This window comes from Pelecanus crispus, chromosome 14 (assembly GCF_030463565.1).
Source record: "Pelecanus crispus isolate bPelCri1 chromosome 14, bPelCri1.pri, whole genome shotgun sequence".
In the NCBI taxonomy this organism is placed as follows: Eukaryota; Metazoa; Chordata; class Aves; order Pelecaniformes; family Pelecanidae; genus Pelecanus; species Pelecanus crispus.
In genome coordinates, this window is record NC_134656.1 from 15764979 (window position 1) to 15792682 (window position 27704).

Below are 27704 nucleotides of genomic sequence, written 5' to 3' on the forward strand. Positions count from 1 at the left end.
AAACAAAAAGGCTATTTCCATCGGAGATTTGCCAGAAAACTGACTCTATCAGCCCTGTCCTAGCTGTCTGCCAGCATATGGATCGGTTGCGGTAACTCACTGTGTCTGGGAATGGAATACTGTAAAAACGCTCCATATTTAATATAATCTTCCACCGGGCTGGTTTCCTAAGGGGCCTGTTGCGATGCGCGCGGAAGGCAGCGGGCGAGCGCAGCCGGCGCGCGGTGGGGCGGCGGAAAGGGGGTGATCCCGCGCGCCCCAGGGCCGCGGGGCAGCGCTCGTTCTGCCCACCCCCCGGCACCCACCCTCCCCACCCGCTGGATTTGGGCTGTCCGTGCCCGTCCGCGAGCCCACGCTGGATTTGGGCTGTCCGTGCCCGTCCGCGAGCCCACGCTGGATTTGGGCTGTCCGTGCCCGTCCGCGAGCCCCGGCCCGTGGGGAGTCCGATGGGGATGGCAGCGAGGGAGGGCTGCTGGGTGGCCACGGGTGGGTGCTGCCTTTTCGACAGCGGGGTCTGAAGGATGGAGAGGTGTGGAAAGCGGGGCGGCCGGGGGGGTGGGATGCTGTAGGCGCCCCTGCCTTGGGGTGCGGGAGGCCAACACCGGCGTCGGGCTGAGACCGGCTTTTCTGTCCCGGGTGGGAGAGCGTGCGGGGAGGCGTCGGTGCCGGGGTGCTGCGGAGGGTGGGTCAGCAGGGTGGAAAGCATCCTTCTTCAGGGGGTGGGCAGCGGGGGGCCGCGCAGGGCGAGCAGGCGGCTGCAGGGCGCCGTCCCGTGCCGGGAGCGGGGCCGAAGCGGGCACGGCGGGGGCTGGGGAGCCGCGACGGGGTCCCCGCCGGGGAGCGGGAGCCGGTGCGGCACCGGGGCCGCCGCCGCCGCAGCCTTCCCCGCCCGGCCGGGCTGGGGAGGGGGGCGAGGCCGCCGTCCCGCTCCCCTCCCTGGCCCCCGGCAGCCGCGGGGGGGGGCTCCGGCCGCGCTGCCCCGAGGTGCCCCGGTACCGGCCGCCCCCCCGGGGCTGGCGGGGGGGGGAGCCGCCCGGCCCCGCCGCGAACAATAGCGGAGCGGGGCGGTGCGGAGCGGGGCGGCGCGGAGCGGGGCGGGCCGGGGGCCGCCCCCTCCCCGCCCCCCGCGCCAGAGGCACCGCCGCCGCCGCAGCCGGGTCCATGCCCGCTGGAGCCCCCGCCTGCCGCCGCCCGCAGCCCCGGCATGGACGTTAGGTTTTACCCCTCCGCCCCCACCGCCGTGGGCTCCCTGCCCGGCGCCGAGCCCGCTTGCCTCGGCCCGCTGGATTATTATCACTGCAACAAGGTACCGGCGCGGCGGGGGTGCCCGGGCGGCTTCGCTCGGCGCGTCCCGCAACTTCTCGGCGGGGGGGGAGGAGGGAAAGTGCCGGCTCCTGCGGGAGGGAATGTTGAAGGCGGTGTGGAAGCGGAGCCGTCGGGTCCCCGGGCAGCCCCGGTGCCGGCGGGGCGAGCGGAGCCGCGGGGCGGGGGGGGGCCGGGGCCCGGCAGCGGAGCGCGGCGGGGGGAGCGCGGCTCCGAGGGGCCGCTCGTCCGTGCCCCCGCTGCGAGCGGCGGCTGCATCCCGTGTTTTCCCCACGGGAGCGCTCGGCCCGCAGCGATGCGCGTGGGGTTCTCCTTGTTGCGCCTCTTGTCGGGCACTTTTCCCTTTTTCTTGGTTTTTTTTTTGTTTGTTTTTGGCTGCTGTTGGCCCCGTTGGTTTGCGCCTTCTTCGCACGGCTGCGGCTGGCACCCCCCGAGCGGGGCCCCGGCCCCCACCTGCCCGCGCTGCCGGCGCGGATGCTCCGGTGCGGGGCGGCCGCCGGCGCCGGGGTCGGGGTGCGCTGCTCCCCGAGACCCGCAGCGCGGCTGGGAAAGCTCCCTCGCCCGCATTTCCCCCGCTCGCTGCAGCTGCGAGGCAAAGCACCCGCTTTTTGTAACCAGAGAGGGATCCGCAGGGGGATATTTGAGTGCGCCGGAGGTGCTGTAGGAAATTTCCCTCATCCCAGAGAAGACCAAGTGAAGGGGAGAGATGCTGTACTTCGGGGATAAAGAGTTGTCCGCGAGTATCGCCTTCGTACTTCGGGGATAAAGAGTTCTCCGCGAGTATCGCCTTCGTACTTCGGGGATAAAGAGTTCTCCGCGAGTATCGCCTTCGTAATTCGGGGATAAAGAGTTCTCCGCGAGTATCGCCTTCGTAATTCGGGGATAAAGAGTTCTCCGCGAGTATCGCCTTCGTAATTTGGGGATAAAGAGTTCTCCGCAAGTATCGCCTTCGTACTTTGGGGATAAAGAGTTGTCCGCGAGTATCGCCTTCCTGGCGCGTAGGTACATAGCGCTGATATTTCAGCAGCAAAGCCGTAGGGAGCAGACCCCTTCGGAGAGGGAGGGTCGCCACGATAAGCTCCGAGACGTAACCCGGGTTGTGTCCTCCCCGGGCCAAATTCGGGTAATTGCGTTGAAAAGCGTTACTAAAGGGAGAAAATGCTCTCCTGCATCGGGACTGCAGCTCAGCGTGCCCTCGGCTCGCTGTTGTGCTACTTCGGGATGGAATTCTTTAGAAACAAGCAGAGGGAAACCTGTGTGGCTTCCCAGATGCAGCAAATTAATCTTTATGTATCAATATACGTATTTAACTGTTCTCTGTCATTTGGGTTATTTATCTCTTTTTATTAAGTTGTAGCAAACCTAATAGTGCTCATTTATTTTGAGATGCCCGATTATGCTGAAAGGAAACAACTTAAATTGATTTCTCCTGCATCCGCGTACCGCTAGTTGCAAACTGTTTTATTATCGTTGCCGTTGCTCTTAAAATGCTAAATATGCTCTTAAAATGCTAACGAGAGAGGGGTCACCTGGGAGCAGGTCATCCGGGCGGCTGAAACGTCAGCCGATAAAGTGTGCAAAAGCTGCGAGTCTGGGAACTGCGGCAACCCCCCAAATCCCGCTGGCTTTAGGAACTGGGGTTTTACCAAGAAGTTGTTAGATGCGAATACGATTTAGTTCGCCTCCCGGTTTTCCGCGCGGGAGCTGGTGCTTGCAGTCGTGCAACGCGGCGCCGCAGGCCCTCGCGGTCCCGGCGTCCCCCCAGCAGCGCCCGCCCGAGCCTTGGGGTGCGCGGGGCCCCGCCGTCGTCGGCTCATCCGTGGCCTGAATCCCTGAGATTAGTCCCGGATTAGGCGGCCGCAGCTGATGCGCGGGCCCTCGCTGTCGCGCGGCGCTGCAGATGGGGAGGCCGGAGGAAATGGCCTCTTGTGGGCGTCCGGCGGGCGCAGCCGGGGAGGTGCAGTGGGTGCGTTTTGGTGCTGGCCAGGGTGGATGGGACCCTGGAGAGGAGCGCCCGGCTGCTGCCCGCTGCCAGCAGATGCTGCTGTTGTCGCTGCTACGGAGCAGCCCAAGGCGGCGGGAGGAAGAAAGGAAGTGACTTACCCTTTTCTGCTATTCAGGGCTCTTTTTTTTTTTTTTTATTTATTTTTCCTTTTCGCCTTCTTTCTTCTTTCCTTTTCCGAGTTATCCAATGTCGTTTGTTTACGCGCAGCGGTGCACGCTGGCCTGTGGGATGAGGCTGCCGGAACGCAGCCAGAGGTGGAAACGGCTTGACTTGGTTTTCCCGGCCGAGCGCAGGTATAACAGCTCTAACTTCAGCGTCGAAACGTGGCCTGGTGCGCAGCGGGCGGTGGTATCGCCTGCTGCCTTTGCGGACTCGGCTTCGGAGAACTTCTCCGGCCGGTGCGGGGTGGCGTACGGCTGAGGATCGTCACCCGCGTGCCGTTACCTTGCGCCCGCTACGGAGAGCGCTGTCTGAGCAGCCCCGCTTCCTCGGAGCCGCGCTGGACCCTCTGGGAACCTCCCAAAAACTCACACCCGTCCCAACCCCATCGCTCCTGTCTGGTGCTGGTGGCTCGGCCCAGAGCTGGGCTAAGGCAGTGTCTGCCTCGGAACATTTCCACTTGAAAAAGCTACAGAGTAGGGTAGGGTGGAGTGGAAAAATCGGAAGTTTTTCCACGATAGCGTGCAGGTATCCCGGATGAAATCCAGCTCTGGGAAGGACGCGGGCAAGGAGTGCTGCCAGGCTCCTCGCCGTCCTCCTGCTTCGCTGGGTTTGTGCAGGGGCTTTAAAGCCCTTTGGTTTAAAGAGCTTGTGCTGTTCACGTTCGGCTTTTTTCTCCCAAAGGATTGCTTTGTTTATTTATTTATTTTGGGGGGAGGCAGAGAAGCCGGCAAGGAGCGTGCAGTGTCACCGTGTACAAAAAACTCGCTGAGAGCACGGCAGAGCTCTGCCCGCACGCCCATCGCCAGCAAGCTTGCCGGGGAGATGCGCTTTAGCCCAAAGCATCCTGAAATGTTAATGTAATTGTTTTGTGCACTTACTGAACACGATATTGTTACCGTGAGGTCTCCCATCTCGCCTGCGCGCTGCAGTAAGCCACGGTTTCTCTTTGCAGCTACAGAGGTGCCTACTGGGTATCGGCGTTTCCATTTTTAAAAGGACAAGGGATGTTTGGAGGGATGATGAAATGGGAGCGTACGTTCGGCTGAAGCCTCCGCAAAACGGGGACATTTGCACCCTTTCTTTAACCACTTGCTGGAGCATCCCTGTTTTCCCTCGAAGGGCTGGCCGCCGGGAGGGAGCGGTGGGGTGGAGCGAGGGGCTGGACACCCATGGGTGGAGAACGGGGTCCCTTGTGCCCGGGCAGGCAGGGTGAGAAGGAGCTTTCCCCTCTGCTGCCTGCATTTGGTGAGGAGTTTTTGTGCATTGGCCACGCTGGTGGCATCAGAGCAGGGGAGAAAGGACTCCCCTCGTAAACCGGTCCCCATCACGGGTGACCTCGTACGGCGAAGCTTGCCATGGCAGGTGGGAAGAGGAGCCAACCCCAAACTTCCCGGTGCCCAGGGAGCTGCCGCTCACAGCCCGGAGGACTGATGCTCCTTGGCAGGATTTTTAGGGTTGCGCTGGGCTCAGCCGAAGGCGCAGGGGCGATAAGGAGGGACACCTGCCCAGAGCCACCTGAGAGCCTCCCTAAGGGCACGCTGCGATGAGCATTTCCCACGCCGGGGTGCTGGCCCCTCGCCTCCTTCCCGTGGGACGGATCCAGGACCTGCTCTGTCGTTGGGACTGCAGGGAAGAAACTCCACTTGTGCCTTAGGCTGTGTCTGCGCAGCGGCCACGAGGGCCTGGGGAGGTTCAGCTGGAAGTGGTGCCATCTCTGCAAGAGCCCTCGCCCAGACTGTGACACCCGCCTCTGCCACTGGCCACCGGAGCACCTACCTCCGTTTCGGAATCCTCTCTTAAATCTGGGTCTAACGCCCCTTTTTCTGTCCTCTCTGTCCTTTTTCCTGGGATGTTGGTACCTGCTGCGGAGCCCCCTCCTGCTCCCTCGCTGGGGAAGGGGAGCTTTGACGGTGTCTGGCTGCTGTCTGGGTGTTGTGATGGTGTTACAGGTGCGAGGCAGCACGTTCCTGCACCACTTAAGGGGCTTGTTGGTCTGTAGCAGGGTGTTTTCACATCCCCCCAGTTGCTTTGTGAAAATTTGGGGGATTTTTCCCACTTAAACTCTAGGAAGACCCTTTGCATTTGTGTTTCACACTAAGTAAACCATGGGGAAAAAAAAAAAACCACACGGTTTGGTAACACAGGGGCTCGTTCTGCTCTTAGCAGAGCTTTAGCAACATGCTAATACGCTGTCTCATATACCAGCATGGAAGGATTTTCCCAGATCTTAAATTCTGTGGGTCCACAAAGTGCAGGAGGGGGTTTTTCATTCTTAGCCTATGCAAAATCGCTTTTGCAAGGGAGGCATACGGCAGGAATCCTGCCTGAGCGCGGTCCCGCGCGCCCTTTCACGCAGCGTACGCGGTGATGCTGTGCTGTGATGCACGAGGAATAATCCCGCTCCCTCCTCCCTAGGGGCAACTTTGAGGAGTGAATTAACATCCCTCTCTTCTTCCCGCAGAAAGAAATTTAAATATAAACTCTTCCTAGTTGCTTCTGGTGTATCGATGATCAGACTCGGTTAGCACGATGCTTAATTTCCACTTAGGGCAATGATTGATGGGGAGGAGGAGGAGGACGACCCAGCCTGGGAATAACTAAATCCTTGCAGAGCAAGCACGCTGCTGTGGCACTGGGAGTGCCCGTGGTCCTTGGGAACCTCGGGCAGTTAATGGGAGAAACATGCTGGGGACCCCCCCTTAACCCTGTAGCATTTCTGTAGGATCCAACCGTACCGTCAAAACTTGTCCCAAATCTTTCTGATAGGGCTCTGTGGCTTTGCGTCTCCAAACACAGCCTGCGTCTTGCCTTTTAGGCTGATAAATTGGCAAAAACTATTTCGCCGATACACCGTCATAAATTATGGATAATTAAAATCTACTAGTCATGAGATGAGTATTAATCTGCAACCAATGCTCTCTTCTTTTAAGAGCCCTTCAGAAATGGGATCTGAGCTGCTGCTATGAGCCTGGGTCGATGTAGCAAATGCATTTCTGTGGAACATTCTGTTTTGTTTTGACTTTTACCATAAATTGTACATTGCAGTGATAAACACAGTCCCTTTTTCATCGTTCCAGAACTGCTTTGCCATTCTGGAAGATAAAATATATTCTTTTCCTTTCTACTTTCTAAGCCAACTCTGTTTTGAAGTAGCATAAATCTTCCTTTGGAGATGGAGAATTTTGGATGGGGAACAAAGTCAGGCAGATTTTTAATTTGGGGCCTATTTTTTTCTCATTTGGCAGGCAGCTCCTGTTGATTCGCAAATGTGGATTTTTTTTTTTTTTTTGGCCCTGAATATGGGCAAAGGCTTCCTCTGAAAAGCGTTTGAGCTACTCAGTGGGACAACCCTGCGTTCTGCAGAGCGATCTTTGATGGGTTGCACAGCAGAAAGTGTTTGAAGGTCCATTTTACCTTGGGCTTTAAGTCGGGGATTGGGAGCTAAATAACGAATGTCCAACCGTTCAAAGAAAGTGTTGTTCTCTCTGTGTGCGCAGAGGGAAGGCTTCAATCTGGTTGGTTTTGGAACAAGGGAGATGTTTCGAAGACTGGTCTGACTTGTACGTAACCTGTTTGTTAGGGTTGTTCCGAGTAACCTTGTCAAGGGCCTGATCCATGAAAGCCCCTGTAGCAGAGGAGGCATCAAGAGACCAAAATTCAGGATCAAAAATTTTGCAAGTTTCTCCGATTTATTTGTGATGCTTCAAATCAATGATAAACATTGTCCCCTAAATCGGCAGTCCAAAGCCTATTGCGTGTTACACCGCCATAACCACGGGGTGAAGCCGTGAACAGCTCCGGACTTATTCTATACATCTGAGCTTGCAACGGGCACCAGGATCAGTTTGTGCATCCGCCATGGGGAAAACATTCTGTTGATAGATTGTATTTTGCTTGTAGCAGACCGGAGCATCCTACAGCGTGCGTAGCGCGTGGCTGCTGCTCGCTCCGGGGCGGTGGGGAGAGCGCCTGTAACCCTTGCAGAGCTTTTTCAGGGGCCCTGCTTTTGCTAGTTGTAAGAATAGGTGCTGCCGGCTGCTTTCCTGGTGGTGGTCGTCACCGTCGTGGTATTTCTTGCAGCATTTGAAGAAAAAAAAAAAAAAAAAAAAATCTCTATTTTCATTCTGCCTTCACTTTGCATCTCTCTGATGCTGGGCGCAAGGAGCAGGAGGTGAGGACCGCTCCACCGGCTCCACCTCATAGGTACCGGCCAAGCCGGAGCGTGATGTAGAGGGGGAGCGTTATCCCCTCTAGGTGCACAATTTTTCCCTATTACCTTTGTGCTCATCTGTTTTTTTTACAAAATGAGCTCTAAATGCTTTTACCATAAGTTGGGTTATATCTTTCAGTATAAATGAAGCATATAATTGTGTTTTCCTAACAGCTCTACATTAAAAATAAGATATTGTGCTGCTAATGTGTTTTCCTTGACAATTTTCCATCCAGCGAGTGCAAGGCTTCTGCCTGAAGCTGTAGTGTACCACCTTCTCTGCCTCTTTATATTTGACTCTGCATTTCTAAAGTTGGGGTAAAGCGTTAGCGTGATTCCAGCTTTGATACCATTAACTCCTAATTGGAGGTTTGAGCTCTGATGTTCCACCTTCATGATTTTAACACGTGCGTTTTCATATAATTAAAGCTTATACTTGGGGATGCACGGTTCAGCTGCAGGGGGGGGAGAAATCTCGCAACAAAACTTACTGAAACAAGCACTAATCAAACCATTCTTAAAAAAAAAAAAAAAGTGATTGAAAACAGTGTTAAATAGCCTGGTTTTGCACTTATATGACCAGATTTAAATATTTTAACCATCTGCATCATCCCCCCCCCCCTTTCTATTGTTTTCCTCGGGTGGTTTTGTTCTGATGGATGCCATTTCTTCTTTGAAAAATGGCATTGGCTGCCGCATCGCCTGCAGGCAAAATCTTTGCATTATGCCACAGAATCTCTCTCCTCCGCCATAATCTTTCGCATAGATTGGTTGACCTCTGCAGATATAATTAAATCTCTATCTGACAACTGTGCGATTTCAGTTCAGCGCTGTGGCGAATGTAACTGTTGGGTAAGTGTTAAATTAGGGCCCTGGACCAGTAGTTGTTACTATGGGAAGATTATTTGAGCATCGGTTTGTGCTGGTTGCCACACGCGGCTTCTGAGGAACCTTATCTGCAGAAATTGGGTGACTCTTGGGCTGAGGCAGTTTCTTGGTCTCTAATTATAGCCTGGACATAGGAGGCTGGATTGTGCAGATGTTTAAAATGTAGATATTTTAATTCTTTTTCTGTTGGTTTAAGGACCCAGCCTCTTGCTCTCATGGTGTGGGGTTTTCCCCCCCACACCCTGTGTTTCTAAGGATCTCATGACCTTGCAGGAGCTAGAAAAGGGGAGCAGCAGTATGGGTCCCTATTCCCAAGCGGGGTGGATGGTAAAACTTGTTGCGGCTCTGCCCTGAGCCTCTCCTCCCCGCTCCTGATGTGCCTCTCCGCTTCCACGCAGCTGAAGCCACCAGCCCGGCGGCGAAGGGCTGGGGCAGCCTTGCTCCGGGATGGGCAGCCCCAGCACCGCGGTGCTCGGGGAGATGGAGGAGCGAGCCCTGGGCGTGCTGGCACGTGCCACCCTCGCCTCCGGTGACGTGCCACCGTCCTCTCTGTCACCCAGGATGTAGTGGGACCGGGCTGCCCGTGCCCCGTGGATCCTGTTCCACGTTGGTGGCGGTGAGGAGCGCTTTTTTCTTTATCGGATTAGCTGGATCACATTAGCAGGTTTTTCTTCCCACAAAACCTACCGATGACTCAGAGTTTCCATTCCCGTCTGGACTCATCAGGGAGGCTCTGTCCCCTTTCTGCCCGGCTGTCTGCCTGCACGCCACGGTCCTCCTCTTTACTTTAGAGAAAGTCTTCCTCCTCGTCTTCCTCCTCGTCTTCCTCCTCGTCTTCCTCCTCGTCTTCCTCCTCGTCTTCCTCTTCCTCCTCGTCTTCTTCCTCGTCTTCTTCCTCGTCTTCTTCCTCGTCTTCTTCCTCTTCCTCCTCCTCTTCCTCCTCTTCCTCCTCTTCCTCCTCTTCCTCCTCTTCCTCCTCTTCCTCCTCTTCCTCCTCTTCCTCCTCTTCCTCCTCTTCCTCCTCCTCTTCCTCTCCTTCAGGAGATGCAGGGTGGAGCCTGCACTCGCCTCTGGTCAGGGTTGGGAGGTGAGGGCTGTGTTGTGGCTCTGCCATTTATCCTCTGCGTGAGCTGGCCTAGGTCTCCATCTCCAGAAGCAGCAGGTCGTTTTGGGGTACCCCAGGCGTTTGGTGATTATTTTAATGAACAGTTTGAGCCATCCTGAGCACTGAGCGTCCGTTCCAGGAGACCCAGGTGCCTGGAGAGGTGCAAGCAGAGCCCGGGGCACCCCGAAAGGCTTCTCCCTTCTGAAGACGTGGATCTCCACGTTTATACCTGTGACAGAGTTTCACCTTTCCATCCTGATTCACCCAGCGGATGAATCCCTGAGCAGGTTGATCCCTGAGCATCTCCTCCCTCTCCCTGGGAAGGTGGTAGAGCTGTACGTCTCATTAGGAGTTGTTAAACCTTTTGAAAACCCTCAAATGCAACAGTTTCAATGGGAAGGATGGCCTTGCGGAGTGGAGGAGATGGGGCAGGTGGTGGTAAGGGAGAGCGTGGCCTCACATGGTGCTGGTCTCGCAGCAGCTTGCTCTCTGTGTGTGGAAGGGGTGGACCTCAGTCCTGTTCCTAGCAGCGTCAGGCTGAGCTCCTTTCTCCCCCAAAAGCTGACCTCTGGGTCAGCGATGAGCCGTTCCGTTGCACCTCTCCCATCGCCTTTCCTTTACGCCATGGGGAAGACGCTGTCAGGGCCCCAGGGACCCTTGGGGCACCGCAGCCGGGGGAGGACAGCGCAGGCTGCCCGAGGTTGGTTTCTCCGAGTCCAGCGCTGCTGCACCCGCAGAGGTGTTCGTGGGCTTCGGGTCCCCTGGCTGATCATAGAATCATAGAATCATAGAATCGTTTAGGTTGGAAAAGACCTTTAAGATCATCCAGTCCAACCATTAACCTACACTACCAAGTCTACTCTAAACCAATCAAGGGTAGACTACACTAAACCATGTCCCGAAGTGCCACATCTACCCGTTTTTTGAACACTTCCAGGGATGGTGATGCTGCTTGCTAGCTCTGAATGAAAAGATTTTTTGTTGCATTGCTTACAGTTACTGAACCCTAAAATAAAGGTAATTTTTTTTTCTCCTCTGTCAAAAAATAGCAGTTCACATCCATTCCGTGTTTCTCATTTTTCACGGGTGCTTCTCTGAACAATGGGTTTTCACACGGTGAACCACAGCGTGCCTGCCATGGAAGAGCGATGTATTTTTAGGGAATGAGTTTCTAGTTCCTAGTGTCAGAAGAGGGGTAGTGCGCCCCGGAGTCCTTGGCAAAAAGGAGAGAAAGTTTGACAGCATGAAAATGAAATTTATGAAAACGTTAGAGGAAGTTTTGTATGGAAACACTTAATTCAATTATCTTGGTTTGTCCCAGCTTATGCGATGGGCACAAAAAAGCGTTTGGATGTCATCTAAAGAAGAAAAAGCAGAAATACAGGGGGGAAACATGAAGCACAGAAGCTGGGGCTTGTTGTAGCACTAGGAAATATGTGTTCCTTCTGATAGGATCCTGCTCTGTTTGTCCGTGTTAAACCCAGGGAGGCAGCTTTTCCCCTGATGTGTTATCTTGTCTCTAAATAGCATTCAAAGGAGAAGAAGAATGTGCTGTTAAAAATATCAAACTTTTGGGAATGGCTGGCAGACTTTACCACTGATAAGCATTGTTGATTGAAGATCAAACAGCCCTTGAAAACAGGAGAAAAAACCTTCCAACAAGCGCCGTGGATCTAACCCTGCAGCCAGACAGTGAGGTCACGCAGGCTTCAATCCGTGTATATTTAGGAACCTGCACTGGAATTACAGTCTGGTCTCCTCTACCCCAGACGGATGTTGGCGACATGGTGGTTTTAAACCTGATAAATCTGTTAAAGCTGAGAACAACAATTATTAGACGCCAGGAAAACCAGAGTCATGTTTTCATTATTAGGTGGTAGTTTTACGTTCCCCGCCCCCCGCTTAAGATAAAGAGGCTGCCTAGGAGGAAAGACCACAGGTCACGAAGTGAGCTGAAGGCAGTGGCACGTGTGTTGTAATTAATTGACAGCCTGCATTTCTGTGTCAAGGTGGCAAATTAATTGCGGGTGGCCGTCTGTTTGCAAACCGGATAGTCCTGTCGTGGCTGTGCCAAACTGTACATGTGGAGTATTTAACTGTTTGATTTAAATCAGACCAGAGTGTAGGTTTTATGAAAACTACATTAAATCAGTTTTTCCGCTTAAGAGCTGGGCTTTGAAAAGGGGAAAAATATTAACGAAATGGTCTTTTGAGCTTCATAAACTTGCAGCCCTTTAAGTAAGGTGGTTGGCATGTGGTGACCCTCTTTTGGGGGAGGCCAAACCCTGGTGGGAATAACGATACGTAACTTCAGTCATCTGTGGAAGTGGGGTGCCAAATTCGTGTGAGAGCGCAAATGAAACAAATACACGTTCAAAATCATAAAAGAGCTTAGGCTGGAAGGGACCTCTGGAAGTGTATTTAAAATAATTCCAACAGCACCTTCTGGGATTGAGATGGCAGGAGAGAAAAATAACAATATACAGCCCACGCCAACTACAAGCCATGGATTTTCTGCTCTGATATGGTGAGAGTCTCAGTGGTGACTCCTGCAATCAAATGCTAAATAGGAAGTTGGTAATAAAATGGGCTTTAGTTAAAATTAATAAAATGTGAAATGCCTCGTTCCTTGGAAAACAGACGGTATTGACTGAGATTTAGAAACACATCCTGTAGGAGCCGGGTTCCAGATTGCAGGCTCCAGAGCTGGCTCCGGCATCCTTTCCCTGTATGTGTTACCATTCCTATCAGAGTGCAGGGTTTCATTTATTTTATTTTTTTGGCTGGAAAGGTCACAGTGTGCAAGTTTGAGAAGAAATTAGTGAAGAGCAGGAAACAAGGGCAGCCTCGTACAAAATTATCATCTGCTTCTCCCGCTCTTGCGCCTTCCCGTGCCTTGCGTGGCAGCACGATGCCACCCCACGCCGGCGACTTCCCTGCTCCCGGGCTGCGGGCTCTGCTGGAGTCACGCTAAGTCCCTTTGCAATACTCCTGCTATGTCCAGCTGAACCGAAAGCCTGTTTTCATTTTGATGTTGATAGTATCTGAGAACTGACTTCCTGAATGTGAGGTGCTGCACACTAAACCTGTGTGATGGAGAAGAACATGCCCCATTTCAAGTGTAACTGTTGGGTGCTCTGTAAGCTCCCAGAGCAGAGACTGAGCACTGAATTTCAGGGAATATAGGCAGGATCTAAGTGGAAGGATGTGATAGTCATTATCAAAGTAGGATGCTCATATAACAGGCAAATCCAAGGTTATAATGGAAACTTATTTCAGATTTGAACCAAGCTTGATTCATTTTAAGTCCTTCTATCCAGAGCTGTCCTCCACAACCTGCATGTGAAGCCATAGATGCGTTTTCCATTTGCAGGAAAGCGCTGCTCTACGTTAATTGGGAAATGTGGATTTTGACATCCTCTTGTCTTGTGGAATTGTCTTACGATGTTCTGAAGCTCAAATGGAGCTTCTCATTTGCCCCCAGAGCTGGAAATCTTGGGTAAATCTTGGGTTGCTCAGAGGCAGGAAGAGCGTGCTGCTGGATCTGGGGCTTCAGCTCGTGTCGCTGTCATCGTGCCGTGAGCACGGGGATGGTGCCAGCTTGGAAGGGATCCTCTACTTGGCAAAAAAAGGTCTCGAGAGCAAGCTGCCTCCTCGCTTAGCACAGTTACAGCAGGAAGGCTGCGGGACCCGGAGGTTTTTGAAGAGCTGCTACGGCTCTTCCCATCGTCAGGTCAGCGGGCCAGAGTGCCGAGGGACCGGACCTCCTCAGATGCTGTGAAACAGGGCTGGCGGTTGCCGTCCTGCTCTCCGAACGTGGGCGTGCACATCACGGCTGCTCGCTGTGGCATGTACAGCAGGACAAGGGCTAGCTGGGCCACCTGCAACTGGTGGTCTCATCCCTTTGGCCAGAGCTGGAGCCACTGGAGAGCCCAAGGGGGAGATCCAGCCGCCTTTGGGGTTTCTGCTCTATTTGTTTGGGGATAAACACAACCTCCAGTACTACTAACCCAGCAACATCCAGGCTGAATTAGCTTAAAAATTACAACGTGAACTTTGTGTGATTGAAGGTTGCCAAGCATGACGCCTGTCGCTTGCCCGGTGCAGCGGCGGAGCCAGGCTCCGCAGGGCTGGTTAGCCAAGGCGATCAGTGCCTTGGGTCCTTGCCTGGGCATCGCTGAGCTCCACAATTAGCATCCCAGGGCCGGAGGTGGCTCGGCAGGAGCTGCTCAGACCTCGCAGCTTGGAGCCCTGCGTGAGACGGCTTTCCCTTCGCTGTGTTTAAGTGGCGTAGGCTTGACTGGAGTGTCTCAATAAAGGAGAAAGCTTAGTCCGACGCGGGTGGGAAGGAGGTGACAAAGAAAAGCTTAATTCCCTGCTCATCTCAGCTGCGATTCCGGTTTCATTTCCCCTTGCGGAGGTTTCCTCTCTTCCTCCCTGTTGTCCAAGTGTTGCTTCTGTTGCATTTGTTATTTATTTTCTTTTTAGCCTGGGGGCTGCTGCGAGAGGTGTCTCTTTGCTCTGCCGGCTGTTCCTGATGCTTCGTTTTCCTTGCTAATACCAATTGTTTCTGCCAAAATCGTTTGGTGGTGTTATGTAAACCTAGAATCACACGCTAACGCTCTAATCCGGGCGCTCCTAAACACGACGGATCGGATTCGCCCCCGCGCTGACTCCGCTGCCGTCAGGCACGCCGTGCCCGGGGGTCCCCTTGGCTCGGCAGCCACCGAGGGTGGGATGCCACCGGTCACGACATCCGCAGCCATCTGAGCCAATATCGCCGTTGCTGCTGGTAGTTTTAGTGGGAGGCATGAAAACACCCTGCAAGTCACTCGGGGCTGGGATTTAAGCTGTTCATAGAGCGTGGCGCCTGCACAGCAAAGCTTGTTTTTTGGCACCGGGGTCTGTGTTTGTGCTGTTGGGTTTGCAGCAGCGTTGGGGGATGCCACGTGTGCGGTTCCATGCTAGCACCAAAAAGTGGCTTGCTGCATCTCCGCCCCATCGCTGCCCACGGTCCAGGGCAAAGCCTGCCTGTGCGGTCCCCGTGCTCGCCGCCAGCCAGGCGATGGGATTTGAGCTCCTGGAGCATCTTCACGGAGATGCTGTGTTCCTGCAGAGGCTGCACCTCTTCTCCTGCGCCAAATAGCGTGGGCCCTCCTCTGACGTGTACGCGCTGTCTCGGTGGCAACCAGTTATTTACCTGGGAAGTGATATTAGCAAAGATCTTAATGAATTTCCAACTGCTGCTTAATGTGATTTGGCAGCCAGAGTTATTTTAAAAACAAAAGAGAGAGAGATCAATCTCCACCATTGCTGTGTGCCCAACCTCTTCCCCATATACTCCACTGTTTTTGAGAGATTAAAGAGATTAAATCCTGCTGAGCTGGCAGGTGATGCTGATGAATGTTTGGAGGGGATTAGGGTAAATCCGTTCCTCCTGATTTAGCTCAAGATTTGAATTCATTGATAAAATTTGCCCAGGTTACATCTCTGAAACCTCCTCTGAGCTGGTGAATCTGCAGAGGTGTAAATGAAGGCAGAACTTGTTTCTGGAGCAGAAGGGCTAATGAATTAACCTTATAAAAAGGTTGGTGAATGCTTAAGATAGCTGTACATCTATTCCTGTCACAGTGTCAATCTGCACTGCCACAGAATTAAAGGGTGCCCGGGCTGGCCCCTTGGCTGGGGGAAGCTGGCCAGCTGCTGCACCACAGCACGGCTGCGAGACGCTCTGCAACACCCGGCCTGCGTGCGCAGGACGCCGTGTTCGTGCGGCACTTGAGTTTCAGCTACAGAAATGCCATCTCTCAAACTAGGGATGAAGTGGAATGGGTGCAGCTGTGCACTGGGGTTCAGGGGCTAGATCCAGCCAAAGCTGTGTTGGTGCCCTGGCCGCTGTTTTTCTCCTGTGGTGGCATTGCAGTGGGACTGGGGGTTGAAGAGGATGTACTTGGCAGCCTCCAGCAGCTCTTGGACCTTCTGGTAGAGCTGCACGCATCCTACAGCACAAGCACAGGGATGGCAGGTTCCAGAGCATGCTCCGATAAGGTGCCCCAGCATATCAAAAAGGTTGTCTTCAGAGGAGCATTGAGACCTGCAGTGTTGCCATTTGGGCTGAGGACCAACGCTGTGACTCGCACCAGCAGTATGTAGTGCCCTGTGCCGGGCATCCTGCTGGGGCTGCAGGAGAGCACAGCTCGGCAGCAATTCCAAGGATCCGTTCAGCACAAGGCTCGGCAACAGCACCGAGCAACTGTCCTGGTGGTGGGGGAAATGGTAATAGTCTTCACTTCTTCTCCTCTGTGTTGTGCATAGTCAAATTAAGTTCTTGAGGGCCAAAAAGATCTGCTGAGAGCACAGGGGGTGCAGCAGTGGAGCCTCCACCCTGGAAGAGCTTTATAAACTGGGGCAGTGCACAGCAGGGTATTTGCTGCTGGAGATCGGCACTGCCCATGGCATCCGCAGGAGATGATGAGGCAGAGAGAGGGAAAAGCTTTGTGCAAAGCGACTTTGGCATTTTTGGCTTTTGGAGAAGAAGAGCTTGCACCTGCAGCCCTGTTTGGAGCCCTTACCCTGGGACTGCTCGTGCAAGAGGGCTGCAGAGTGACTTGGCCATCTCGGGATTTAATACCACCTGCAAACCCGTGCCCACCTCGGCTCTGAGTTTTCCTGCAAAGAAATAACCACCGGACTAGCAACAGTGCCAGCTTTGGGATGCTTCGGAGAAGGCGAGCCTGTAAAGCAGCAGGTATCTTCCTGCTGCTTTGCAAAGCTGATATTTAAAAATCACCTGGATGCATGTAAAGTTGCACGTAGACCTTTTTTTGACCAAAGAGCTCAAGCGTGCCCATGCAAAGCCTGTCCTGGAAGCCTGGGGAACCTCAGAGAGTGGTGGACCCAACGTACGAATTCACAGCAATCGCGCGATAGATTTGCGGTAAGTCTGGAGGTGCAAGAGACAGCTGGCGTGTGTCTGATGTGTCTGCTCACTTCAAAGCCCCTTAGGCTGCAGCTGCTAAGGGAATCCAGCGAAAGTTGGCCGCCGCTGCGGAGCTCTTTGCTCTCTGTAATTTGATGACTTGTGTATCGCATGAAAGAGAGCGCTGTTAATGCTAGCGCGGGCCAGGTGCTCTTATCCTCGGTGTGATCGGAAGTTCCAGGCTCTGTAAAATAGGAGTGAAGTCAGAGATGGTCTGAACAAGTAGTATCGTGGCACGGAGGATGCAAGGATCGGGCTTGCTCCCTGTGGAGCGAATCGATTTGCTTTCTCTGAGTCGCTTTGGGTTTGTATGGCTGTAGCAGCAAACACAGACCCCTCCCGATCGTTGTAGGTGCTGGTGGGATGGGTAGGAAAAATGAAGCCCAACGGTAAGTCACGGACAGCTAGGAATGCTTTCAATAACGTAATACTTGGGAATAATTTAGAAATAACATTTTTTTTTTTTCAGTGGGTCATTGGTATATACACTTTTCTAGAAAGTAGGGGGAAAGACAGCTTGAAATTAAATATATTATTAAACAGAGCTTTCTTAACTGTCATTAAGCAAGAGGATTTTGAGGGAAGTGTTTTCCAGTTTCTTTCTCACGTTGCTGCACAAGCTGGTGTTTGCCAATGAATGTGTCTCTTTCAAGAAGAGCGAAAAATAAAGTTAAATTCACCATATGGTGGAGGAGAATATTTGGTATCCATTTTTTTTTGTGATGAGTGCAGTTTGTTTAAAATAAAATTACCTTTGTATTTGCTTAGTTTAAACAGGAAAATAATGGCTGTTGTAATGTCTCTATTAGAGGAGCGTTGTTTTAAAGCACTTCGGGGTTACATTAGTTGAGTGCAAAATGAATTTCTCCTCTGGAGCAAATAAACTCCAGTGGGGCTGGATGCTGGGAGCTGACAGCTTGATGTGGGGATGCGCATCGCATACAGGTCTCCAGGGGCTGGTTCTTGATGTAGTTTTTCATGCTCCTTCTCTTCCCCCCCTCCCTTCGCTCACCTCGGCGGAGCGGTGTCTCGCCCCAGCGAATTGGTTCAAGCACTTACATCTGAAACGGGAAGGCACTGGGCGGCGTGGCGGGGGCAGCAGCCGAGGTGGGGGGAACCGAGGAAGTTTTAAATGTTTTAAACGTAGCCTCCCCGTATGTCAGCACACGCGTAAATAGACTTCGGTGAAACACCTTTTATTTTCTCATCTGAACACCAATTACATTTGCAGTTTGGGGGGGTTTCTTGTTTTTCTTTTTTTCTACCTATACCTAAGTCTGACAGCATGGGATGGGATGCAGTAGGAAAGCGCTCGCTGCCGATGCTGTGTGCGTGCCGCTAATTGCATAAATAGCTCTTGGGTGTGTGCGGTGGCTTGCACAAACAGCAGCCCGTCTGCACGCACAGCCTGAGCGGAAAAGGCTTCTGTGCACCCAAGTCCAAGAGCCAGCTCATGAGAACTGCAGATGCACGCGCAGAAAGTGAGCTGAGGCCTCTGAAAACTTGGCACAGCTTGGTTTTCACACAGTATCCAATGATGTAATATAGCAAATATTAGGAGAACAACATCTGGTAGCTCTGCTTGTCTACATGCCCGTTGCAAACAATTTTTCAGACCTGTGTAAATGTTCAGTTTTGTCACATAACAGTGTGGTAAGAGACTCGTGCAGTCAAGGCCACCTGCTTGCCTCTTTTCCTTTCCCACAAAATAATGAGGACATTTTTTTATTTGGTTTTGTTTCCAATGCAATAAGTGACACTTTAAAAGCAGCTAAATGCATTAGAAAGAGAAGTCAAGATCTCTTTGTGCAAAAGGTGTCAACACTTTTATTTTAAGCTTAATGTTGCAGTTAGTTCATTATCTCTGAATTGTAAAACACAGGTGGGGATGACTTGGATATCCTGCTGGAAGGATTAGTTGGGAGACTTGTGGACAGGAGGTGTTTTCTGTGAAGGGCTGTGTGTGATGTGCTGCTTGTGCGGGTCTGGGCTCTGGAGCTCCGGTTCTGCAGCCTCCCCTGGGACGCGGCTTTCCCGTGTCGGATGTGGCAATGCCCCTTCTCTGTCCAAAAGTGAAGTGGAGCTCACAGCTGGTGTGAAGCCGTGAAACTATGGGTGGCAAAAGTGCTGTGCAAGCTCCAGCCCTTGCATATGTGGCAAGGGTGCGCCCAGGGGATGCCAACCTCCCTGACTGCTTTGCAGGCAAGTGCGCAGTGGTGGCAGTGGAGAGTCCCAGCTCTGCGTGAGCAGAGGGGACGGGCGAGCCCCGCTGGCTTCCTTTGTGGCTAATGTGGGTTGAAGGCTTTGTTTAAACTTAGGAGATCACAAAAATTGGGGTTGGGTATTATTACAACTACGTGTGGTCCAGCAGAGTTTCGAGGCCCCAGCTGAAATGGGTTCTACGGGGCACTGAGCAAATGCCTGGTAAAGGATGGTCCCTAAGAAAAATAGCAAAGATGGACAAAGAGTGTGTATATGTGTGTATATACGGGAGAGAGAAATTATAGTGCTGCCAGAGAATTTCTTTCCAGGAATATTTTTTTGAAGAATCTCAGTGCTGCAAGTTCAGCATTACCGGCACGTCTGGCGTGTGGTACCTGGGACCGGAGCACGGTCCCGCACTGTGCGCTGAGGGAGGCTGGGGTCCGACACGAGGCTGGTCCTCCCTGGCCTGCTGCCAGCGACATCGCTGTTCTTGCAAGTCATACGCTCGGTGAGATTGCTGCTGGGCCGTGGCGTCCTCCTTCTCTTTGATGGGGAGTTCGCACTCTGGGAAATCGTCAGATGATTGTGAGAAAGTACAGGTGTGATGCAAGTGAGAAAGCATGGTTTAAGCTCATCCTTAGCTCCGGAAGACCTCTGGAGACACAGATGCCATCAGCATCCTACAACTGTGTCATGTAGAGTCTGATGCAACCGCCAGCGGTTTCATAGAATCATAGGATCACGGAACGCTTTGGGTGGGAAGGGCGCTTTAGAGCTCACCCAGCCCAACCCCTGCAGCGAGCAGGGACAGCTTTAACCAGAGCAGGGTGCTCAGAGCCCCGTCCAACCTGGCCTGGGATGGTTCTGGGGATGGGGCCTCCACCACCTCTCTGGGCAACCTGTGCCAGTGCTTCACCACCCTCATCATAAATTGTCGTTTGCATCAGGCTGCTGTGTTTCAGCAGCACTGACTTCAGAAGAGGCTCTAAAACAAATAGGACTGGTCAGACATCCCTGGTGGGTGGCAAAAACAGGACTTCAGACATCAGAGAGTCAAGTCTACCTCTGAATTCCCTGGGCACTATGGTTGATTAATTTGTGATGTAGTCTCCTGAAGCATGAGGCACGTGGTTTATGGTTTTACCAAAATCATCAAAGCTGAAAAATTCATCACTCCTATTCCTTCCTCCCAGTGACCACACACTTGGCGCAATATTCACATTCTTCCTTCCTCTTTCTCTCTGTGTGAAATGTCCCACCTTCTCGTACGAAACGCCGCAGAGGGCACGTGGCTGCCTGCGGTACGGGAGCCCCGGGTGCTGCTCTGAGCCACACCAGAGTGTAGCTGCAGCTCTCCAGGCTTGCAAGATGCTCCCTGTTTAGCATGTCATCTTGTTTCTCTTCCTTTCGGAAAACTGGGGAAAAAAATGGCAAAAGAGGAGCTCATCCACTTCCATGCTCATCTCCTTGCTACAAGGGTGAGAGGGTTATTAGGAAAGGTGACCATTGAACTGGTAACCACTGTCTGCATGGGTTTTGCCAAGTTCCTAATGCATGAACTTCAGAGCTGGTGCAAGATCCATGTTGTTGGTGAATATCATGAATGGCGTGTCTGTCCTGTGTATGTAAAAGCTGTGGTTTATGGGGGAGTGGTAGTGCTGATAGACGCAATTTCCCCAATCCGGTGAAGGGCCAAGTGCCTACTGAGCGGTGGCATCAGGAGGGGGTCCCCTGGTCCCCAACAGGGGCCAGCGCGTGGGTGTTGGCTTGGGTTGGGGTCTCTGCATCTGCCTGGCGACGGGGGAGCTGTGGAGGAGAGGAGAGGGGTAAAATGAATGCAGGCTGTCCAACGGGCATAAGCACGTAGGTGTTAAGGAAGACAGACTTTTCTGTTGTGTTGTGCTGTTTTCACTCAAAGGATTGCAAAAATCACCAGCTCTGGACCACTGCAGAGACCCCACTCCTCTGCCCCACCCACACCTGATGGGGAATTCCTGCCTGGCACAGAGGCGGTCCCCAGTCTCCATCCCCGGGGCCGTGCCTTGGGCATCCCTTGATGGCATGAAGCTTTCTCTGATACTCAGGGACTGGAGTTCACGTTGTCATTTTTATTGATTGTAGGCATCAGTGGCATGTGTGAATGGGAAAAGAAGGCAGTCCCGGTTTGCCCACATTTGTTAAATTTGATATGAGAAGACTTAATTTTAAAAAAAAAAAAAAAGAAAATCTTAAAACAAACTTGAAGCCCAAGAGTTGGGTGAATCTAGGTGCTATTAAGAGAATCTTGCTAATGCCCAGCTCTATATATTGATTCAGAATCGTAGAATTGTTTAGGTTGGAAAAGGCCTTTAAGATCATCCAGTCCAACCAACTCTTCAGGTAAGAGGCGGCGGCAGCAGTTCAGCAGCGTTGTCGCATTTCTCTTGCAAGTGCACCTCATCCCTGGGCTGCGGCGCTCCGTCTCTTGGTAGCGAGGAGTATCTGGTTTCTCCCTTTTCTCTTTGCTTGTCCCGCCTTCGCTCCGTGAGCCCTGCCGGCCGCATCGGCGGGGACAGGAGGGAAGGTTGCCCTGAGATGCCTGGGCGTTGGTCGAGGAGCAACGCGCTGTTGGACACGGCTGGGGCCCCGCAGCCCCGACGCTCCCTGCGTTGGGGGTGAACCAGCTCCTGGCTCTGCTCCTATGGGTGTCACGAGGCTGCGGCCCGAGGCCAGGGTGAGGGGCCTCACCTGGAGGGTATTTGCTTACGGGCTTTCGTTCGATCCCTTTGCAGCTCCTGCCACAGAGCCTTGATGGCGGTGAGTCCTTCTCGCCACCAAGTCACTTTTGGTGGCGAATTAAATCATTACATTATTATTTTTCCCTCCCCCCCTCCAGTATTCCGAGCTAAATTAGAATAGAAACCTTTTCAAACCGTTCCTTTAATAAAGTATTTAGTTAATAGATGATGCATAGCTCACAAAGCTTGGAAGAATTTGACACGGGGTATCATAATATTATGATATTTAACAGCAAAACCTACTGCATTATCAACTTACCTCTATAGCATGGAGGAGGCAACAGCTGAGGCATAAAAACTAATGCTTCAGTATGACAGAGCTAAAATTGAACTTGGCAATTACCGCGTGCATGATTCGCAGTATTGTGAAGTGAAGCTACTATATAAATCAGCTCCAGTAATCATAGGGTTTAAAATTAGTCAGTTACTATTAACTCTGCGAGTGTTAGCATATGCTGAAGAATTATAAAAGTGAAAGGTATGGAATATCTGAAGTATAGGTTTAAAGTAAACCACTTGAACAAGCTCCCAGTGGGAGGATTTTAAGTTCGTGCAGAAGTAAGGTTTTGGGTACTCTGACAAAGGTTTGTGGAACACATTTAATTGCACATTGCAGTCTAATCTTTTGAATGCTTAACATCCTTCAAAAAGCACCTTTTCATGTTCCCAAGACTTTCACAGTTCACAGAGGGTAGAGTGATGATTGAATTTAATTTTTTTTCTCCCTTACAGAATTTTTTTTTTTTTTTCAGAGCAGTGCTATTCAGATAGTTTGCAGAGCTCTTCAATGCCAGGCATAGAAAAAAGGAAACAGCAGGATAATGTTTTAAAATCATTATGGGGAAGTGAAAGGCTGCTCTGAGCACAGCACAGAAATTAGCAACTGCTATGATTGCTAAATTTTTATTCAATGCAAAATTCATGGAATTTGCTGCTATGAAAAATACGGGAGTCAAGTTATTGAATAGGATTCTGAATTATGTAGGATGCACAAATATTTTATATGGGGCGCAGAGGCTGCGTGTGTTTCTGTTGGAGAGCGGGAGCTGGAAGCAGCTCTGCCAGGGTCAGGTGGTTGCTTTATTGTCAGGTCCTGTTCCCTCGCTCCTCTGGTTTGTGTTAACATTTTCAACTCAATTTTTGAAATAATACTGCTTCGGTCTCGGCGACGTGTCGCTGCAATGGATGTGCCTGGGTTTGTAGCCTCTGAAGGCTTTCGAAGAAGGGGGAGGAGAATCATAGAATCATAGAATCGTTTAGGTTGGAAAAGACCTTGAAGATCATCCAGTCCAACCATTAACCTACACTACCAAGTCTACTCTAAGCCAATCAAGGGTAGACTAGACTAAACCATCTCCCAAAGTGCCACATCTGCCCATTTTTTAAACACTTCCAGGGATGGTGACTCCACCACCTCTCTGGGCAGCCTGTTCCAATTCTTGACCACCCTTTCCGTAAAGAAATTTTTCCTAATATCCAACCTAAACCTCCCCTGGCGCAGCTTGAGCCCATTTCCTCTTGTCCTATCGCTAACTACATGGGAGAAGAGACCAACACCCACCTCACTACAACCTCCTGTCAGGCAGTTGTAGAGAGCGATGAGGTCTCCCCTCAGCCTCCTCTTCTCCAGGCGGCACGGCTGACTTGCTGCGGGGCGCACGCCTCTGGCTCCAGACCCGGGAGGACGCGTCATCGCGCGCTTGCAGGGGCCTCGTGCGTGCGCCTTTTTTTTGTCGGGGCTTTGCTGTCCATGAGCAATTCTGAATGAGGTGCATCCCATGTCGGAGTGACGGAGGAGGAGATGGCACAGTCCTCTTGGATCCCTCAGCCTGGCCTGGGCTGCTGCGAGCAGCTCCTAACAGATGCTTTGGGCGCTTATTCTTGCTTCGAATGCCTCAGTCCCTGCTTTCGCCCTCCCCGCATCCCCTCCGGCGAAGGCGGGCTGCACTCTGATGGAGTTTCCTAGCTGGATGCTTTTTCCGCTAGTGAACCTAAAACCACATTTCCTTAACTTCATCCGTAGCTCAAGCTGGCCCCCCCGCACCCTGCAGTCCTTCCTCGCCCGGGCAGCATCCCCTGCGCTCCTGCAAGGTGGTTGCCATCCCTCGCTTTTCTCCTTCCATGTCTGACCTTCAGATGCTAATGTAAGTCACGATGACTTTTGTGGGTTTTCTTTTTCCCCACTTGCCTCCTGTCCGTACCGTTTTGTTTGGTTACAGCCACGTCTGGTTCCAGAATCGGCAGCTTGTGTCTTATTTCCAACTCCGGTGAAGCGGAAACCTTGCAGCAAATCTGTGCTTTAGTCTTTCTTTAGTTTTAGTCCCCCCATGTGTCCTAATTATTTAGTGCAACTCATTCGACCAGTGTTTTTGAAGATGCTCGTGCTCTGGCAGGGAGAAGGATCGGATGAGTCTATCTTTTCTCCCTTTCTCTTCCCCCCTCCCTTCTCTCTCTTGCTTTCCTAAATAGAGAAATAGGAGGAGTGGCGTACAGCAGGACCATACTATGCTCCCGGTTAACGGGCAAGCGGCGCGTGGAAAAATGCTTTGTTAATCAAAGTGCAGCCTGATCAGATGGAGGGATGGAAAAGTTAACACCGAGGGCTGTTTGGGTGCTGCTCCGGGGCAGCGCCCGCGCGCGATTACAGAGTTAGTCGCTGTACTCTGCGATAAAGGCTGAAGACTGTGAAGGTCACTGTGCACAGATGCAATCTATTTGCCATCATGCTGGGGACTTCGTATTTTGGAAATAGGCTCTGTTATTTGTCTTACCAGCAGCAAGGCGTTACCTTATCAGCCAGAGATAAACCTTGCTGCGTTCCATTAAAGCATTTTGAAATACATAATTTTCAATTGGCTGATACAGGGTAAATTGCCCCCATTCTCTCTGCCAATAACTTTTAAGATTCACGAAGAATTTATCAGTACATTGAACACTTCCATTGAAACTGTATTTCTGAGGTTATGGAAATGAGCTACAAATGAAAGTCACAACTCAAAAAGCAGGAAACATGCCTGTAAGCGAGGAAAAAGCTGTCACTGGCATTGTGAAGAAAGAGAGGTATAAATAGGGCATTGGGTTAGAAAGCAGGAAATCTGCATTCTGTGGGTTTTACTTGGAATTTCTTCTGGTGACCCTAGATAAGATTGTTAACCCTTGTCTCTGCAGACAGTTGTACGTGCTCATTTATGGGCTCTGTTTCTGGCTTTTGGGATTGTCTGCATGAGCTAACTGTTTGAAAGCGTAGCCACTCCATCAATCATGGGTGTGTGGTTTTCATGCTTAGGAAGGATCACTTTACCAAAGAGACTGGGTTTCTCAATATTTCCTGTGGAGTATAATTTAGTCTTGTGCCCGCGCTGCATGGCCTGGGGAGCGGTGATCTCACAGCAAAGGGTCTGTCCGTACAGGCAGGAGAGGGCAGGGTGGGCGTCACACGTGCAGCGGCAATTCCTACTGCAGATGGATTTAATTAATGCAGTCCATGACCACAACTTCACGTTCGGGTTTTATTTTTATAGACAAGGTAAAATAAATAGCGTCAATCAGGAGGGACTTTTCCTTATCTCCGCGGGGGACCCGGGAAGACCCTTCCACGCGAGCCAGCGCCGTGCGTGTCCCTGCATGTCGGCCCTTGCTTGCAGCCTGCGCAGAACCACAAGTGAAAAGGTTCCAGTCGTGACACAAGGCTGTGTCCTGGGAGGCACAACCTGCCAGAAAAGGGCAGCTTTCTGCCCGAAACACGCCATGGTCTTTCAGCCTCCTCTAAGCACCGCTGAGTGTGCAGCATATCAGCAGAATATGATCTGGTATTTGTCACACTGTTCTATGTAACTTTGTTCAAAGTGGGTATTTTCTTTTTTCCGGCGTACACCGGATCCGGCGATAGGCTAGGGGGAAACCATGGAGGTGGATAATGGCAATGGGAAAGCCAATGAGATGGTACAGATCGGTACATGAGAAAGGAACATGGGCTCAAAGCTGCACCAGGGGAGGTTTAGGTTGGGTATTAGGAAAAATTTCTTTACGGAAAGGGTGGTCAAGAATTGGAACAGGCTGCCCAGAGAGGTGGTGGAGTCACCATCCCTGGAAGCATTCAAAAACCGGGCAGAGGTGGCACTTTGGGAGATGGTTTAGTCTAGTCTACCCTTGATTGGCTTAGAGTAGACTTGGTAGTGTAGGTTAATGGTTGGACTGGATGATCTTAAAGGTCTTTTCCAACCTAAACGATTCCATGATTCTATGATTCTATTACTGCTAAACGAGGCGCTGTGCGGCGTCCCACCCATGATAAGATGTGGGGATGTGCATTGCATCATGTCCTGGAGATGCAGGCGTTGGAGCATCCCAGGGGTGTGCTGGATGTTGCCTCCCCTCCTGCCCACCACCATCTGGAAGTGCTTCGGATCTTGTGGTGGGGTCCCATTTCTGGGGATGACCCAGCACTGCTCCACCAGCCAGCCGGGGGGATGCAGCCATGGGGAAGAGCCATCCCACCATGGCCTTTAATGATGGAAAAAACACTGAGACAAAACCAATAGCGTGAGAAGAGGGCCTGGCCTCTCTGACACCGATGCTTTCGGTTCCTGGGCTGACAGCTCCAGTGTGTAAGTCAAGGGGTCATGTGGGTCTTTAATAAAATGACAAGCGGGTATGATAGATAGGACGAGAGGAAATGGGCTTAAGCTGTGCCAGGGGAGGTTTAGGTTGGAAATTAGGAAAAATTTCTTTATGGAAAGGGTCGTGAAGCATTGGAACAGGCTGCCCAGAGAGGTGGTGGAGTCACCATCCCTGGAAGTGTTCAAAAAACGGGTAGATGTGGCACTTTGGGACATGGTTCAGTCTGGTCTACCCTTGATTGGTTTAGTGTGGACTTGGCAGTGTAGGTTAATGGTTGGACTGGATGATCTTAAAGGTCTTTTCCAACCTAACCGATTCTATGACTGGTCCAAGTCATAAATTTGGCCTAGGGAGTTATTTCAGGCTTGTGCCGTCTAAAATTGTCTCACAGCCTGAAATCACATCTCAAATAGAAATAATAACCTCCCATCTCTCCAATCCCTGCGTGCTCTGTAATAAACAAATGGTGACTTCCCTGGAGGTGTCATCCCGGCAGCAGCACAGCCGCTTCCTGGGAGCGCTGGCATTGAGGAGAGCTTGTCTCACGGATGAGATGCAAGAATCAGGATGTTTCCCACACAGCTCATGGCTCTGTAAAAGTTAGTAGTAGGTTTGGGTTTGGTTTTTTTTGTCTTGGTGCTGTTCTCAGAAAATTTTTAAAAAAAAAAAAAAAAAGAAAAGGTGATGAATACTTTGTACCTGGGACTGCTTAGCTCTTGGAAGCTGAATCTGAATCCTTCGGAGGAAACCATGAAGGATTCCCCATGTTTCTTATTCTTTGATGTCCCTTGTCCCCAGGCACCATCTCACCGTGAGCTTCGGTGCTTTCGTAGGGAGGTTCGAGTGCCAAACCTGCAGGCTGCTGACTCAGTGCAGGGAGCGACTTTTCTGCCTTCGACTGCGACTTAACCCCCCAAAGCTGAGCATATTTGGAAAAGATTTCGCACCACTTGCAAGGCCCTTTGCAGAAGCTGTAACCGAAATCGGTGGGGACAGAGCAGTCGCACCCCCTCGTAAGCAAAAGCAGAATTTGTCTTGTCTCCGGAGCGCGCAAACATTTGCTCTGTGGGCTGTGCTGCAGCGCGGCTCTTCTCTTCGTACAGGTTGTTTTGTTTCCTGTGGTGTCTGCGTTGCTGTTGAGGCAGTTCCACGAACCTCCTGTTTCTCCCAGGGCTGTTTGCATGGCAGGTGTTTGCTGTGATAAAATATTGACGGGGAGGAGGAAGGAAGGCTTCGTTCTCTGTCTGTCCCTCTCTCTCTCTCTCTCGTTGTTTTTCAGGTGGGAGGTACGAAAAGGGCCACATCTTGATTTTAAAATCAACCAAGGTCAAGACAGAGAATCCGGAGAATTTCTGAAATTTGAATGTAACTGGGGTTTGGTGCAGCTTGCGATAACTCTGTTAAATCACCGCCTTTGCTAGAAGCTGGAG

At 51.8% G+C, this 27704-nt stretch overlaps 1 protein-coding gene across 1 annotated transcript in view; it reads left to right on the forward strand.

Moving 5' to 3' along the window:
- The first annotated feature begins 1204 nt into the window (after positions 1-1204).
- The window catches only part of TOX2 (TOX high mobility group box family member 2), a 159981-nt gene continuing 133481 nt past the window's right edge, over positions 1205-27704 (forward strand). Inside the window, exon 1 of the mRNA XM_075721046.1 lies at positions 1205-1306. Within this exon, the coding sequence (XP_075577161.1) occupies positions 1205-1306 (102 nt within the window). The remainder of the gene's footprint in view (positions 1307-27704) is intronic.